Source organism: Thalia democratica, chromosome 9 (genome assembly GCF_965202585.1).
Source record: "Thalia democratica chromosome 9, ktThaDemo2.hap1.1, whole genome shotgun sequence".
NCBI classification, from domain to species: Eukaryota; Metazoa; Chordata; class Thaliacea; order Salpida; family Salpidae; genus Thalia; species Thalia democratica.
In genome coordinates, this window is record NC_139173.1 from 28,055,910 (window position 1) to 28,072,009 (window position 16,100).

Here is a 16,100-nt window from a genome sequence, read left to right on the forward strand (position 1 = left end):
AAAGTTAAGGTTCTTTACTGCTTTATAAAACTTATCTTACAAACATCCAGAAGTTTGCCAAAAATTGAGAAAGTGTTTAAGTTTAATAGATATTTCATTTACTGTATCTTTTATTTGGTGGAATTAAAATTTTTTTTAAATTAAAACTTTTTTTTATCTTTATTGTTGTTTCTTAATAAGTTATTGATTAACTTATATTAAAGAAAATTACTTAGAGTTTAAAATTTTTCTGTTAAGTTCAAGCTCTGTTAATATACTAGTTTATTATAATTATATATACTGTTGCTTAAAAATAAACGCGAGTTGTCTGAAACAGAATAGCTCTAAATTATAAGTCCAAAGTTAATTTTCATTAAAATATTAATAAATCCCTTTGATACTTCACTAAAAATTATACTAATGAACTTTGATCGTTTACCAAAAGGAAATAACTTTATTGACCTCAACTGGACCCGGAAAATAATTTAATTTGGTAAAGTAACCCTGCAAAAAGATAAGTTTGTAATTTATCGAAAAAGAACCAACAAAGTTGTTTTGTATGTTAGATTTATTTCGATACGCGTGTGTTGGAATTCTAGTAAAATTTCTAAATTATGAAAGCAAGTGTTTTTTAAATAACATCGGGGTTTTACAGAAAGATGTGCGTACAAAATTGCTGGGAAATAATGTTTTTCTTAAGATTTATAGTTTCCACTTCAAACTATGTGACAGACTGTTTAGAATAATAGTTCATAGCCCTTAAATTTCTGATGATAAAAATAAGACTGAACATTATAGAACGAATAAAATATACCAGGTCAAAACATTAAAAATGCACTGCAGAGGCATGATTATTCATTTTGATTTGTATGTTCGCAACAATCTAACAATTATTATTCTCTTAATCTGCTGATGATTTATTCCGTAATATAAAGTAAAAGATCAATTATTTATATTACTTCTTAGTTATTTTAGTTTATATATCAGTTTTTCTAATTCTGTATTAGTAGTTTTTTAGACCTGTTACCAAACATCCTTTACTATGTAGCTTTTGACGGTTTTTGATTTGCAGTTTGTTCTAAGTATCTTTTCTATTTCGGCTTTAAAAACTAACAAAATCTTTACAGTTCCTTGCAGTAAAGTTCCAACCACATAAAATATGTCTTGAACATCCTAATTGAAATTTTATCATTTAAAAGTAATTTGAACAGAAGTTTCAATGGTTATAAAAAAAATATTTTTATTAATACTTATCGACAGTTATTTTTTTGTAGAAAAGTTGTTATAGTACTTAGCTTTTTAGAATTTTATAAAAAACATATGTTGCGAACAGTTATTGATGTTGATGGGCTTAAGTGAATAGCTTCAGAAAACTTTAAAGAGTTGCCATACAAATAAATGTTTTTAATGATTTACAAAAAAAAAATGTGCACTTTATCTTGCTGGTGTTTTTCTTAATTATTTTTTGTTGGTAACAACTTAATAGCTTTTTTTGAGAATTCGACATTTTTAGGTTTTAAACAAAACTTTAACTTTATTATGACTTTTTTGTTTTGTTATAAATTCAATTATTTTCACTGTAATCCTATCAAAACTCTTAGCATGAATTCAGCAAAATTTATACAACTAACACATCTTATAGACCTTTTTTTTAAATATTACAAATACTTTCCATTCTATATATATTTGCTGACTAAACCTTAAAACGATTACTATTTTGTAAAGGTAAACTACAATTCTATTAAACAAAGTAATAACTTAAGTGTTAAGTTTGTGTAAACTGAGCTTTGTGTTGGCAAAACTTTTAAAAAGTTACTTTTTATAACTCGTTTGTATATGCTATAATTTTTTAGCTTCTTGTTAAGTTGCAACTTTTTAAAAAATGATTAATAGAAACATTCGATGTAAAAAACATAAACCAAATTTTAGCAGTGATTCATTTTTTAAATGTGATCTCTAAAAACATGCATCATCTGAGTAGTATATTAAAAGACGTTTTTAAATAAATCTAATATACTTTTTCTTTTTTAGCTAAGTTTTAATGCAGGGTATCAATTTAAGTTGGAACTTAGTATTTTTTTCTATCACGAATAATTTTAATTAAAAATTTATTTGAAATTGTGAACTAAAAAATTAAGAACTTCAACAACCTAAAGCAATGTTTATTATAACCTGATGTGCACACTACTGTGCACAGGTGTGAACTGCTTTGAACAAGTGCACACTTTAAACAACACTGATAGAATTTAAAAACACCTATCTTTAAACAATAACAGATATTTCGATTAAGAATTTTTTTAATATAAAATAAAGGTAAAATATGTTTTGTTTTGATAGAATTTACAGAGGCTTTATACAAACTTATGTATTATGAAACTAGAATTAATCTAAATACATAAAATAAAGAACTTGAAAGCAAGTTGATAACCAGACATACTATCATTAAATAACAGTGATTGTTGCTAATACATAACTGATGATGGCATACCCATACAAAATAACTAAGCGAAATTTTTAAAATGCTTTTGCTTATTCTGGTTTTATTACTTGTTTTTGTTTGAGAAAAATATATTTTTTTCTAGTTATAGCTGATCTAAACATCTATTTTTTACAATAATGATTTTAAAGTTCTTTGTTTAAAAAGTTTTTATTAAGAAGCACCTTGTGCGTCAGTATTTTTAAAAATATTGCATAAATTTTAAATTGTAACCAGATATTACAGGGTTACCACTTTACCTGGAAACCTGGAAAAACCTTGAAAAACCTTAAATTTGACAATTTAAGCAAAAAAAACTGGAAAAACCTGGAATTTTAACAATTTTCACATATTTAGTAGTCAAATTTCAATTTGATTTAAAAAATCTATCATATAAATTAAAGATATTTGTCATCATCAAAAATATTTTTTATTAAAAAACATATTTAAAGTAGCTTTACAGTATCTTTTTAATGTTTTTATACTATTAAACACAGTTTCTTACCTTTAACTTAACTCTAATCTATAAATAGACCCAAAAGTGTATACTTTTAAAAACCTGGAAGAAATTTAGAAAACCTGGAAACATTTTTGAAAAAATGAGTGGCAACCCTGTATTATTTTATTTATGTTTTACCAGTGCTAAGGCTTTAAAATGGTAAGAACTTATTTTTGATAACTAATACAAGTTGTAATGTAATTAAGTAGTTTTAAACTAGTAATACAATGTATGTTTGGTAGTTTTAAAGAAATAAAAGTACTTTCATCTTAAGTTTTATTTTATACTAAAATGAGATTTGATACAATTATTACTTGAAAAAACTTTTTTTTAAAGTTAGAATACCTAGAAGAAGTTAAAAAAAAGGTATTTTAGCTTATAATATAACATTAAAAAGTCTTATATAAATTTATTGTTAAACTTTTATTGCGTTACGCCGTTTCCCTGCAGAGCAGTTCGAGCAAAAAATAAAAAATTAAAAAGTCTTAACAATTTATTACAACAACAAACTTTTATTAGTTGTGAATTTCAGTAATTTTAGTAAAAAAAATAATGAAAAACAAACTTATTTTGTTTGTCTTTTAATAAAAATTATAACGTTGCTTAAACCCTAAAAACTTTAAACTCTCAGTATTTGTAGCAAACAGAGAGTAAGAAAAAAAAAATTAACAAAATTACTAGCTTTGTCTTTGTTGATCTTAAACTTGTAATTAAAACCCTTACTAGCTAGATAACATACTAAATATAGCACTACGAGGCTTTAAACACGACCAAATTCGATGCAGATTCAATGATTAGAATCAAAGCTGCTATGAAACTGCTTTCAATGCAATACAAATGTACATGATCAAGGTATTGCACACTTTCTTACTGTTGTTATCTGTCGCGAAAAATATACATTTTTACTTATATCTGTAAGACAGAGAGCTTAATAATAATAACAATAACGTTTGTGGAACGAAAAAAAGCACAAAATAACTGGTCCAAGGATCTGTTGCACAAATAACCTTTAGGTTATCGAGTCGTAAACCAATTGGATACAGCATAACGTCTTGTTTTATTCTTAACTAAAAAGAAAACTTTTATCGTCAGAGCCAACAAAATAAAAAGTAAACAAGCAAAACTTTGGAAAAAAATAGATTGTTTGTATTAAGTAGATTTAGATGTTAGCAGATTTCCTGTATAACAGAGCATACATATTTAAAAAAAGTAAAACTCATTCTATAAAAATCCATACTAGTTACCTGTGGACTATTTTGTTAAAGTATTTTATTTAAATTTGGTCTTATTTTAGACATGCAGTAATTGAATAATAAACAACTAGGGTATTACTTTATTTGAAAATATTAATGCTGTGTTAAATATGATTTAAAAAATTTTAACAAATCAACAATCAAAGCAACAGTTTAAACAATAAAAATGAAAAGTAAAAAATATAATAAGAGTAAGTGTATTTTTGTGAGATGTTTTAGATTGATAAAACTTTGAACTTTTAGGCTAACTTTTGAATTTACTTTGATTTAAATCTTAAAACTTAAACTAATGATTTAAATATTTTCTGGTCCCTTTTGTACTTACAGTAAAGCAAGTACAAAGTTTTAAAAAAATGTGAAAGATATTTTTTTTGAAAATATCTGCCGTATTTGAGAGTGTTTTGCATTTTAATAAGGATTAAAGTAAAGGTTGTGATAGCAAATTTAATTTATACAAACTATATAACTTAAAAAATTTTAATTTTTGTTTGAAAGTTTTAAAATGTTGACTATACATTTTAAGTTTTAAAAACCTTTATTTTTTATAAGAACAAATTCTTTTACCACAGTTATTTAAGTTAGTTCGTGATATCACTTGCTTAAGCAAGTAAAAGGATCACATCTAACAAAAAATTAAACAAACAAAAAATATTTAAAAGTTATTAAATTAGCAAAAAAAAAACATTAAAATTTCACAATAATGATAGTTTTATAAAAAAGTAAGTATGTGTGATTCTTTTAAGAATAAAAGTTTACTATGTATTTTTGTTTTTAGTTTTGCTAAATAAGTTATTTATCACTTGAAAACTGTTAATGTCTTTCTACTAATTATAAAAAAGTTAAAAGTATTCAAAAATTTGTAAAACTCTCGTCCGTCTATATATTTTATGAATTGTTGTCTGGTTTTGTACTATTTAAGAGGTTTAAAAGCAAAAAATTTCATTACTTTGAAGATTTTAAATATTTTAGTAAAAGTAGCCAAAATATTTTCACAATATTATTACAACTTAAATTGGACGATTTGTTTAGTCTATCAAGTACAAAAAATAGAAGTTAGTTTGTGCTGCTTAAGCCAAATACACATGATCAAACTTAATTTTTTGTTCTACCATAATGATTATTTATACAGAAAAAAACTTTACAATTTGCATATTGTTTATAAAACGACAAAAAAGCGCTCAAAAAGTATGGTCCAAGGACTTGGTGTACCATAAACGCTTTTAGTTATCGAGTCATACACCACAAATACAGTTTAGTCTTTTGTCTAAAACATTATAATTTATTTACTTTAAGGATGTATGAAGAAGATAACTGTATTTCTATCTTAATTTTTTGTTGTTCAGTGTTTAGCGAATTTTTTACTTAGCTATTCAAACTTAGCTTTTAAACAGAGTGCTTATACTGGACAATTAATCAAAAATTTATGACAGTTTGAAAATAATTCTTTTAAATTTAAGGAAGTTCTAAAAACTCAAGTAAACCGATGATATTGTTTTTTTCAGCTATTAATAATTTTATTTATTAAGAAACTTTTAATCTTAAGTCTTGTTTTAATTTTAAACGCATTTTATAAGACTATAAATTTTTGGTGTTTCAAATCTAAATTCTAGCTATGTATTAACACTTATTACTTAAAACACCAGTTAAAATAAAATAAAATTCAAAATTATCAACTTTCAGTATAATTGTTTTAGACAAAAAAACGTCTAATTGAAATTATAGCAAATTTTCTGCACTCAAAATATTTTACAAATAAGTTTAAAACTTTTTTCTTTTGGTGGGTTTTACTTAAAAACTTTTACAGTGTCTTAATTTTATGAGATAAAATAACCAGAATGAAAACAAAACATATTTTTAAATATCATAATTAAAAATTAAAGTTTGTATTATGCTTTAGTTGACCTTCTTTAAAATTACATACCAAAAGAGTCTTTAAAAAGTCAACTTATACATAGATTTGAAATAATCTTACAAACTGTTGGTAATCTTTTTTAAAAGTAGATACAATCTATTCAATCTAGTATCCATAACTCTGTAACTGATTTTAATGCTTATATTCAAATAAGAAGCATTTAAAAAACAAATAATATACAAGTTGTATTTCAAACAGTATTCAAAAAACCCATAGAAAACTTCTATAGAAACAACGGATATAATACTACTAATGAGAAAAAAGTTTTGTGAAAAATTAGCCATTGTTATTTAAACTACTCCCTAAAAATAAAATGTTACTTTATTTCGTGACAACGTTTTTACTACTTTACGTTATAAAAAGTTTTTATTTATTTTAGGGGTCGGCAAACTACGGCCCTCGGGCCAGATTCAACCCTCAAGCAGAAATCCAAGACCGCTTTGTACTTTTTAGCAAAAAAAGCTATGCTTTTTTATAAAAATGAATAAAATACATCTTTCTAGCTTGGTTGTGAGTACACATCGAACTTATTGGTTATTATTTTGTATTATTGTTTAACTTATAAATGTATTATTTAATTGTTTCTATATTTAGAAATGAACTGTTTTATCAAAAAAAATTAAGCTATTAAGGTGCACAAATGTTGACTTAAATTAAACTGGATAAGTAGTTTTTACTGGTTTTTAGATGAAATATTCTATTCATTTTAAATATATAAAATAATAAATTTATGGCTATAGACAATTATGCAAATAAAAAGTTGAGGATCTTGAAAAAAAAAACAAAGTTTATTACAAGCATTATGCTTTTTAAGAATGTTGTGAGAAAATAATTCAATTTATACATAAAACGATTTTAATCAAATATATTAATGTTAAACGAAAAGTTTTCGAAAAAAGATCAATTTTAAAAATGTTTAAGTTATATGAAATGAGATTACTAAATTGATATAATACCAGTATACATAAACAAAAACAAAAACTTTATAAAAAGACTTTTTAAAGCTTGGTTTTGTAAAAAAAAGTTTTTTGAAGTTTATAGTAGCTTTAGTTTTAATACCGTTGGTATCTATTCTCAATTCAAAACCTCAAAAATAAGATTTTCATTAAATATTGAAAATTATTTTGTTTCATATATATTATGTTGCATATTACCTTTTGCTCGTTTTACGCGAAGTTTAGATGAATAAATTTTTTTATTGTAAACAATTTTTAAAAACTGCACAAGTAATTACTGAGTAAAGTTTCAGTTTGTTAAGTTGCGAAAGTTGTATTAAAATTTAAGAAATAGCCGGTGTAAAAAATTTTGTATAAACAAAAAAAAACAGTGTTTGTTTGAATAAGGGGCGCCCAATCTTACAAAATTCAAACAAAGTAAACAAGAAGTTTGCCCTTCAAAAAGTTAATCAGTAACTTACTAACAACCGACAACTTGTTGTTGGAGCACAAAGATAATTGCTTTACAGTAATAGCTTACAACTGAGGATTTTTAAACACTTTTTATTCGCTTTCTAATTACTTTTTAAAGTTTTATCTTGAAATGAACAAAGTTTGAGTAAAAATTTCTAAAAATAATTAAATCAATTGAAAAAACAAATTTTTTTTTAGTTTAGTTATAGTTTTTGTTTGTATAAGTATAAACTCAATGCTAATCTAATATGAGGTTATGTTTTCATAAGCTTTTTGTTGTTTTAGTAAAGACCAAAACCTAAGTTCTATGTAAATTACAATCACATGTGTAACAAGTACTATAAATTGTATGTAAATTGCATTACAACATTAAAACCTAAAAAAACTTTCTAAACAATGACTTTTAACTAAACTTACAATGTAGAACTTGTTAATTTCTGACTACTTATATCGTTGACTATGTGTTCATAACAGCTAAAACTAGGTAACGTACATTAAACTGGCATGTTAGTTTGGTAGTTTATACTTTGTTGAAGAGATAGGAATAACTTATACTTTTAAGGCATTTATAGCAATTAAACAGTTATCAGTACAGCTTTATTAAAGTTTAAAAAACTAAAACAGCTTTAAACTGAACTTATTTTAATTTGTTTTTAACAAACAGTTTTTGTATTTGTAAAACAAGGTGTGTAGGATCATGGACAACAAGTTAATTGTGATATCAACATTGGCCCTTCTTGGTGAGTAAGTTTGGTATTAATACGAATATAAAGTACTTAGTTGTTTGTGGTGGTTTTAATTTAGGGTTAAAAAACTTATAAAAACTTACAGTTTTGTATCGATGGTTAAAAATCAGAGTCTTAATTGTAATATGACAAACCAAAAACTTATCCTAAAATGTTTATAACGCAATTTGTTTTTCATCAGAACTTTTACGTTTATTAAAACATTTGAAGCTGTACAAGTTATTTCCAAATTAATATAACTAGCTTGTTTTTAATTTGAAAAGCATAACTAATTAAATAAGAGCAGAAAATTACAAGTTTTTTAATTTACTTTTTACATTAAAAGCAATAGTTTTTTTAGAACTACTTATACATAATAACTGGTATTTTCCACAGATAATGGTTAATATCTACCGAACTTATAAAACAATATTTGAAGGTTAAAAAACTGATTTTCTACTAAAATCTACTTAAATTTCGATATATGTTAAATGATTAAGACACATCAAAAAGCTAAATGGATTTAAGTTTAAAGATGAAGTTTTACAAAATAATGTTCTTATAATGTTAAAAAAATAAGATAAGAACTAAACTAGCTTAGAATTTTTGCAAACTTTCAATAGTTCTTAACAAATAAAGTTTCCCACACTTTGTTGTGTTACATACCATTACTCATAAAAACTATAACTACGATAGAGTAATATATTTAAAAGTTAAATGTTTCTTGACAGCTGTGTTTTGTTACCTGCCAGCTAGTGAGGCTTCCTGCTCAATCAGGGGTTTCTACGGAACCAACTGCTCACAGGTCTGCGGGTTCTGCCTGGATTCCAACGGAAATGATGGTAAGTACCATAAGTGATAAAGATATTAGCAGTTGAAAGAGTTATGTATTGAAACGTTTTGTTGCGTCACGGGTCTTTAGAAGGTGTTACAAGAATTTTTTAAACATTAATTTGAGTTTTAAATTAGAATAATTTCAGTAAGTTTAAAGCAATTAAATCTTAAAGTAGAAAACGTTTACAAAGTAATATTGATTTTAAAAGTTTATTGATAAAAGACATTTTTTATCCTGTTTGAAAGTTATCAAATAATATTGTCTGTAAATACAATTTTTTTTTTACTTCTTTACTTTTGTAGTGTAATTTACTCCAATTTTTATACTTTTCTAACTAAAAGCTCTATAGTTTTTATGAAAATATTTAGTTAAACTTAGTAGCTATTTTACCTGTCCAACTAATTAATACTTTTAATAGTTATAGTAAAAATGGTTGTTCTATTAATCTTTTATAAAAACTGTTTGACTAATCAGTATCTTTTAGAAGAAAGCATTTAGTAGTAAATTCAAAGTAAACAAAACGTTTTAAAGAATACCATACTAGTATTAAAACTTATTAAACTCATCATCCATAATAAAAAAGAGCAAAAGCATTAATTATTTATTACTAATTATTACTATTTACGGTTCAAAAATTTTTTTTAAATCATCGTTTTGAAACCAAATTTTTTAATAGTTTACTTTTTATCTATTTTTTTTACAACAATAATCTAAGAAAAAACTTTTTTTCAACTAAATGAATGATTCAATAAGAAACTTTAAGTACTGCTCTATCTATAATACATTATCAGTATTTAAAACAAAGTTTTAAGGTTTTTTCAAAGTAACTTGATATTTATTTTTTGGATCTGTTTTAAAATACTTCTAATTGTGTGTTAATAATCACAAGAATTTCGAATAAGTGTAACTTGTTTATATATTAATTTATTTAGAGCTTGTTTCATAAGATAGCTATCCAAATCTTTCTATGCATTTAGTTTTTTTATTGTTTAGTGTTATAAATTTTATAGCGTACTCTACGCAAAAAGTTAATAAATACAGAACTAGTACTTCAAACTTTATTAGTAAAAAAGTTTAAATTTAAATACACATAAACTGAAAGTAGAGCAAACAATTTAAAATAAAGTAAAAATAGAAAGCGTAGTCTGTTTTCTAAATAACAGATTATTTAAACTATGTTTTACTGAAATTCAGTTGTTTAAATATTGCTTTAAAGAATCTTTTTGTTTATTAATATTTTGATTAGATATTAAACTAAGATGATATAAGTAAACAAAAAAGAGTTTTTATCAATTAAAAAATGAAAGAAATAATTGAAAGCTTTTTTTTTGGAAACATAATCAAACTCGAATCTTATAGTCTGTTTTGCAGATCAAAAGTTTTTTCTTCTAAAATGCCTCACCCTAAAGTTAAAACATTAACATTAATTGTAGTAAGAGCTTTTAAAACCAAAAACTTTATATTACATGCAAGATAAATAAGTATCTTTGCAAAACTAGACTCTTTTTTTTACATGAACTATCAGTACTAATTTAAATTTCTTTAAACATTTATTATAAGCTTTCTTCATAATTCTGAACCAAAAATGTTATAGCTTAGATGATTTTCGTTCTAAAACAGAAAGTTAACTTTGTAGGCGTGTAGTAATATTTTCAACTTACATTTAAAGTACGTCAAACTGAAACCTGTAAAAATTTTTTTACAACAGTTGAATGCGATTCGAACACTGGTGAGTGTCCTGATGAATTCTGCACGGAAGGATGGGAAGGAGTCAGGTGCAAGACCCGTTAGTTTGTTTAAATTGTTATTTGTACAAATTTAATTAAGGTGTAACAAAGATGGAACGATGCTAGGTGCAAAACTTGTTAGTTTATTCAATTAAGATATATGTGGATATTTAATATAGAATACTAACATGGAGTCATGTGTAATACCCGTTAGTTTGTTTATTTAAAATAAGTATATGTTGATATTTGAATATTATATGATAAGGTTTGGAAGGTGTTGCATATAAAACGCGTTAGTATTTTTTAAATATCTGTATATGTTGAGTTATTTTGAAAAAAAGATGAGGTAATTCCAATTAAAATTACTTTACTGTATACTGAGTATATAAAAGAATGATTCAACTGTAAAACTTTTTTAGTAACATTTTGTTGTTAAATTCGTCAGTAATTCACTCAAACAATTTAATTACTCTACTATAATTTGTAATATTTTAGATTTATACAATATTCAAATAATTCATAAAGACTTTATAGATATAACAAACAATAACATTATGAGAAGATTAAAGCGTTAAAACTAACACCGAAATGTCTAAGGACACTATTAAACCTCCAACTTAAAATTTAAATTGCACCTTTAGAAAATTTCGTTATGTTACATAAGCTGTTTTGCTGTGAGATAATTAATAAGTAACTTATTATGTAATTTACCAGCAAAAAATGTGATGTAAATTGCTTGCTAAACATATGTAGCGACTTTTACGTTTTTTTAAATGAAATTTAGGTTTGGTTTTTAATTTTTTTTATGATAAAATGCAGTTTGAACACGCTCTGATTAATAACTATAAATTATTATATAGTTATTTATTACATTATTACCTGAAAATTTCAAAAAAAGTGTCTTTGAATTAAAGACAAACAATGTTACATAACTCACAAACAAGCAAACACAAATACAATTTACTCTGCTTTAATTGTAAACCACCGAGAACTTTGTACCAAATTTATACAAACCAAAGTATTGTCAATCTGTTGTGCTGTGTTGGTTATCATATACTTATGTATTATAGTTTTCACCATAACACTTAATAATATTATTGTTATGCTTCTTATACATATATGATACTGTTTATCTTCGAGAAGTTTATTCTATTTGAAGCTTTTTTAAGCATTTGCTACAATTTTTGTTGTATATATATATATTTATTTAACAGCCATTTGCGAGTTACCGTGTCCATCCGATCACCCCTGCATAGCTCCTAACGTTTGCGACTGTGGAGAGGACATCAATCTCATCCAACCAAACTGCGAAAGTTTGTTTGTTTGTAATAAAAATCAGTGCTGTCATAAATTAAGTTGAACAAGCCGACTGTGAAATCTACCATTGAAACTTTTATATTAATAATGTAGAACTTTAAAGAGCTGTAAAGATTAGTTTAGGTTTTTACTTAACTTTATTTAATTTAGTGCTAAACTGATTCTATTTTAGATATTAAACTAATCAAAAATACTTGAAAAGGGATTTACCCCACTTTGAAAACTATTCTGTAAACAGTTTTAATTGCAGACATTAGGATCCGCGGGCTACTCGGGTCCGGTATCGCCGTGCTCGTTTTGTCATTTTCCGTCCTCTTCTGCTCCTACGGATCGAAAGCTTACAGGAAGAGACATCCTGAAGAGTAAAAATGTACAAATTACATTAAACAGTGATAGAACTTAAATTTAGTTTTGTGACTCTTTAAAACTTGTTTGTAGAATGCGTTTGAAATAGTTAAAATTTTGTTTTATCGTTTTAGTTTTTTGTTTAAATTAAAAAGTTGTTCTATTAAAATTACTTTGTGGATTTGTTTTAACACTAGTGTATAAAAAATTATTTTAAATTACAATATAAAATGACTAGCTTTTGATGATTAAACTAGTTGAAATTTGAATTTTTTTTTTGTTTACAACATTACGTTTAAGAAACTGACCTTTAAAAAATATTGAGATGTTGATGCTAAAATTTTTGTTATATATACTAAATTTCATCACTTTTAAAAGTAAAGTATTAAGATATTAGTTGTAGTACTTAGGTTTACTTAAACACAGTTAACAGTTGTGTTGAGTTATTTTCAAGTGATAAAAAAAACTAATTACAGGCTAGCAACGTTAAGTTTTTATATCACAAAAACTGAATAAAGTTAGGTTAAATACTTTACAAAAGTATTGTCAAAACCTAAATACCTAAAAATTTATGTGAATCTAATTCAAAACAACTGCTTAATTAGCTTTTGACAATTTAATTAGTTGATATCTAAATTAGTTGTTTTATTTTTTCTTTCATAGCAAAAATTTTCAGAAACTGACAGTAAAAAACTATGGAGTTAGTAATACTTAGATTTTCGTTTTAAGTATTAAACTTCATTACCTTTTGAATTTAAGTGTTTTAAAATTAGTTAAAGTATTTAGAAATTACAGTTAATAACTATGTTTAGCTGATTTAAGGTAATTTAATAGAAATTAACTACAGACTTGCAACGTTAGCCTCTTTGATCACAAAAGCTGAAAAAAATAGATTAAATGCTTGAAATTTTTTTTATTAAGTTGTAAAAAATAGAAGGTAAGTGTATAATTATCAAGCTGAATGGTTTGAGATATACTAACCACAAAAAGAGCTTTTAGGTTAATTAGTTTTGCATGTACTGTACTTATATGAGCTAAAAACAACTATTTGTTGTGCTTCTCACTTCTTTATTTCTGTTTTAAACTCAGAAATCAGTTATTTTAATTTCTAATAATAAAGTTTGTAGAGTAGTGAAAACTGTTGCAAGCTAGTAAAATTATGTTTTTGTAAATAAAGTAATATTAGATTTTTATGCAATTACAAGCATTCTTGATGGGTTACTGTTATTTTAATTGAAACCGCTAATAAATTAAAAAACACGCTGAAGTTTGTTAATAATCCATAACCATTAGAAAAAGACGTACAGTTTTAGATATAATAAAGCTATTATAACGACTCAACGTTTTTCTGTTTTAACAAATATAACTTTATCGTTACTCAAACCTTTTTGTAACAACATTGAGTCCGAAATAAGTACAAATGAGCTACTTTAGAAATGTTTTAGTTTAAATTTGTTCTGAAGTTATAGCTAAATTAACTTTCCAGCTTTCTTTAAAGTTGAGAAAAAAGCATAAACAGTTTTGAAAAGTCAATAAAGACTGTCTGAATATTAAACACTTATTTAGAACTTTTGAGGACCTAGTATACATAGCTGGTTACTAATAGGTACACTTTAAATAAATAAGATCTTTAAAGCTTGAAAAAAAACATTAACAACAACGAAAAATCTAACCGCTAGAAGTAACTGGCATGGTACTGTTTAGACTTCCGTAACTACTTTTTTTGCTTATTTCTTTAAAAAAACTACAAAAAAAAACTAGATCTTTGTAGTTTTTCGGTAAAAAAAAAATTAAAATTTAGAAATTTAGTACCTGATAAAGCTTAATTAATGACAGTAACATCAGTGCTGTATTTTTTTGTTCGATAATACAATAACCTCAATCAAATTTATCGTAAGAAGATAAGTTCATCGTGTAAATTATTTTTAAGTGTATGCTGTCATATTGAATGATAGGTTATTGAGTACAACTAAACAAGAATAAAAAACTATCAACACTACCAAAGTAAAGTGAATAATAAAACGTGAAGTTAGTATGAAAATACATGACGACATTTCCTGGTACGTTTTTTACAAAAGTTTCTACAGCTTTATTCTTAGCAACATTTAAAAACGTGCTCAGACTGAAGGAAGCATGAACTTTAAAAAAAAAAGAAAAAAAAGTTTTATGTTTATTTCTTATTGCTAAGTTTTCATTGCTTTTGAAGTTTCACAAAGTTGCATGCGTGTTTAGATGACAACAAGCGTAGAATGTTTTGTTTTGTTTAAAATAACTATAAAAAGTCTTGGTTACTTTATATATATTTTTTTAAATATTAACTTAATAAAAAAATAAAAAATGCTAGTATATGGTGATTTTTTAGCCGTGTTTAATTTTTTTTATTGCTTGATTTAAGATGACTTTTGTGGTTTTATGTATCTACTGAAAAACTATATAAAAGAAACATGATGTTAAGTATAAAAAACTGTTTAAAGTCAAAGATATTTTCAAACAGTCCTGTATTTATTTTTACAGTTTTCGTATTTTACGAAAACTGATAAGTTATTGTAACAAATAACGATCAAAAAGTTTTTACTTGAGCTGAAATCAGAAAAAAAAACTACCAAGTTATACTAAGAGCTTTGTTATTTTGTAAAGTTATAACATTTACAAGCAAAAAAGTAACATTTTTACACTATAAAAAAGTATTTTCGAGCTTAAAACTATGAAAAGTATCTATTTTTGTAATTAAATACGTAACTCAAAGTTGTTAAAGGAAGTAGTGCTATAAATACAGTTTAATATGTGTTACATTGCTTTCAAAACATTAATTTAAGATGTATTTAAATCGATTATCATCAGCTAAAATGATAAAAAGTATTTTTATTTGAACAAAAATTTCCTTACACTTATCAAAAAAAAACTTTGTAAAATTTTTTTGTGGATAATTAAAACGTAAAAATTTTTTTATAAAATGTTTGTCAGCGGAAAGTTATTAAAAACTTTACAAGTAATCAGAAAATTTTTACGTTAACTCAAAATATCAGTTCAAATAGTTTGCATTTTTGTTATAAATTCTCCTTTTAAAGTTGCCACTGCGCTATGTAGTACCAACAAGTTTTATTAAGAGTCTGTAAAAATTACTTTGCCCGTCGGCAGTTGATTACTAAAAGTTACTAAAAATAGTACATCTTAACTTATACGTGTGTATTAGAATATTTCAAACTTTTTTAACTTGTCGTGTTTACGAATTCCTGAGTTGCTTTTAGTTTATAAATGTCTTTCAGCAAGGCTGTTCACAAGTTTACGTTACTTTAAGATTGTTATAAATCACAAAGAGATTTTTTTTCAGATATTAGAGTAAAAGACAGTTCGTGTTTAATTATTTAAAAGTATTTATAAAGGACAGTTTAAAGTAGTTTATGATTTAATTTTTCAGTTTTTTCTTATCGTTGAAAATATTTGAATTAACATATTTAAAAAAATAAACCTTCTTTAGTTTTTTTATCTAGCTACTTAATTGGTTTTAATTTATCTATAAAAATGTTTCTATATTCCTAAGCTTTTTAAGTTTCGATTACCTAGCATTATGACAGCTTAAGTTTTTTTAAATAATCGTTTTGAATCTTTATCCGTATTTTTTT

At 24.7% G+C, this 16,100-nt stretch overlaps 1 protein-coding gene across 1 annotated transcript; it reads left to right on the forward strand.

Moving 5' to 3' along the window:
* Positions 1 to 8,190: 8,190 nt before the first annotated feature.
* Positions 8,191 to 12,498, forward strand: LOC145845150 (uncharacterized). The gene is made up of 5 exons (XM_082952572.1): positions 8,191 to 8,268; positions 8,985 to 9,095; positions 10,797 to 10,874; positions 12,030 to 12,128; positions 12,383 to 12,498. The coding sequence occupies exons 1-5, from the start codon at positions 8,226 to 8,228 to the stop codon at positions 12,496 to 12,498; spliced, it is 447 nt and encodes a 148-aa protein (XP_082808698.1). The 5' UTR covers positions 8,191 to 8,225.
* The last annotated feature ends 3,602 nt before the right edge of the window (positions 12,499 to 16,100 follow it).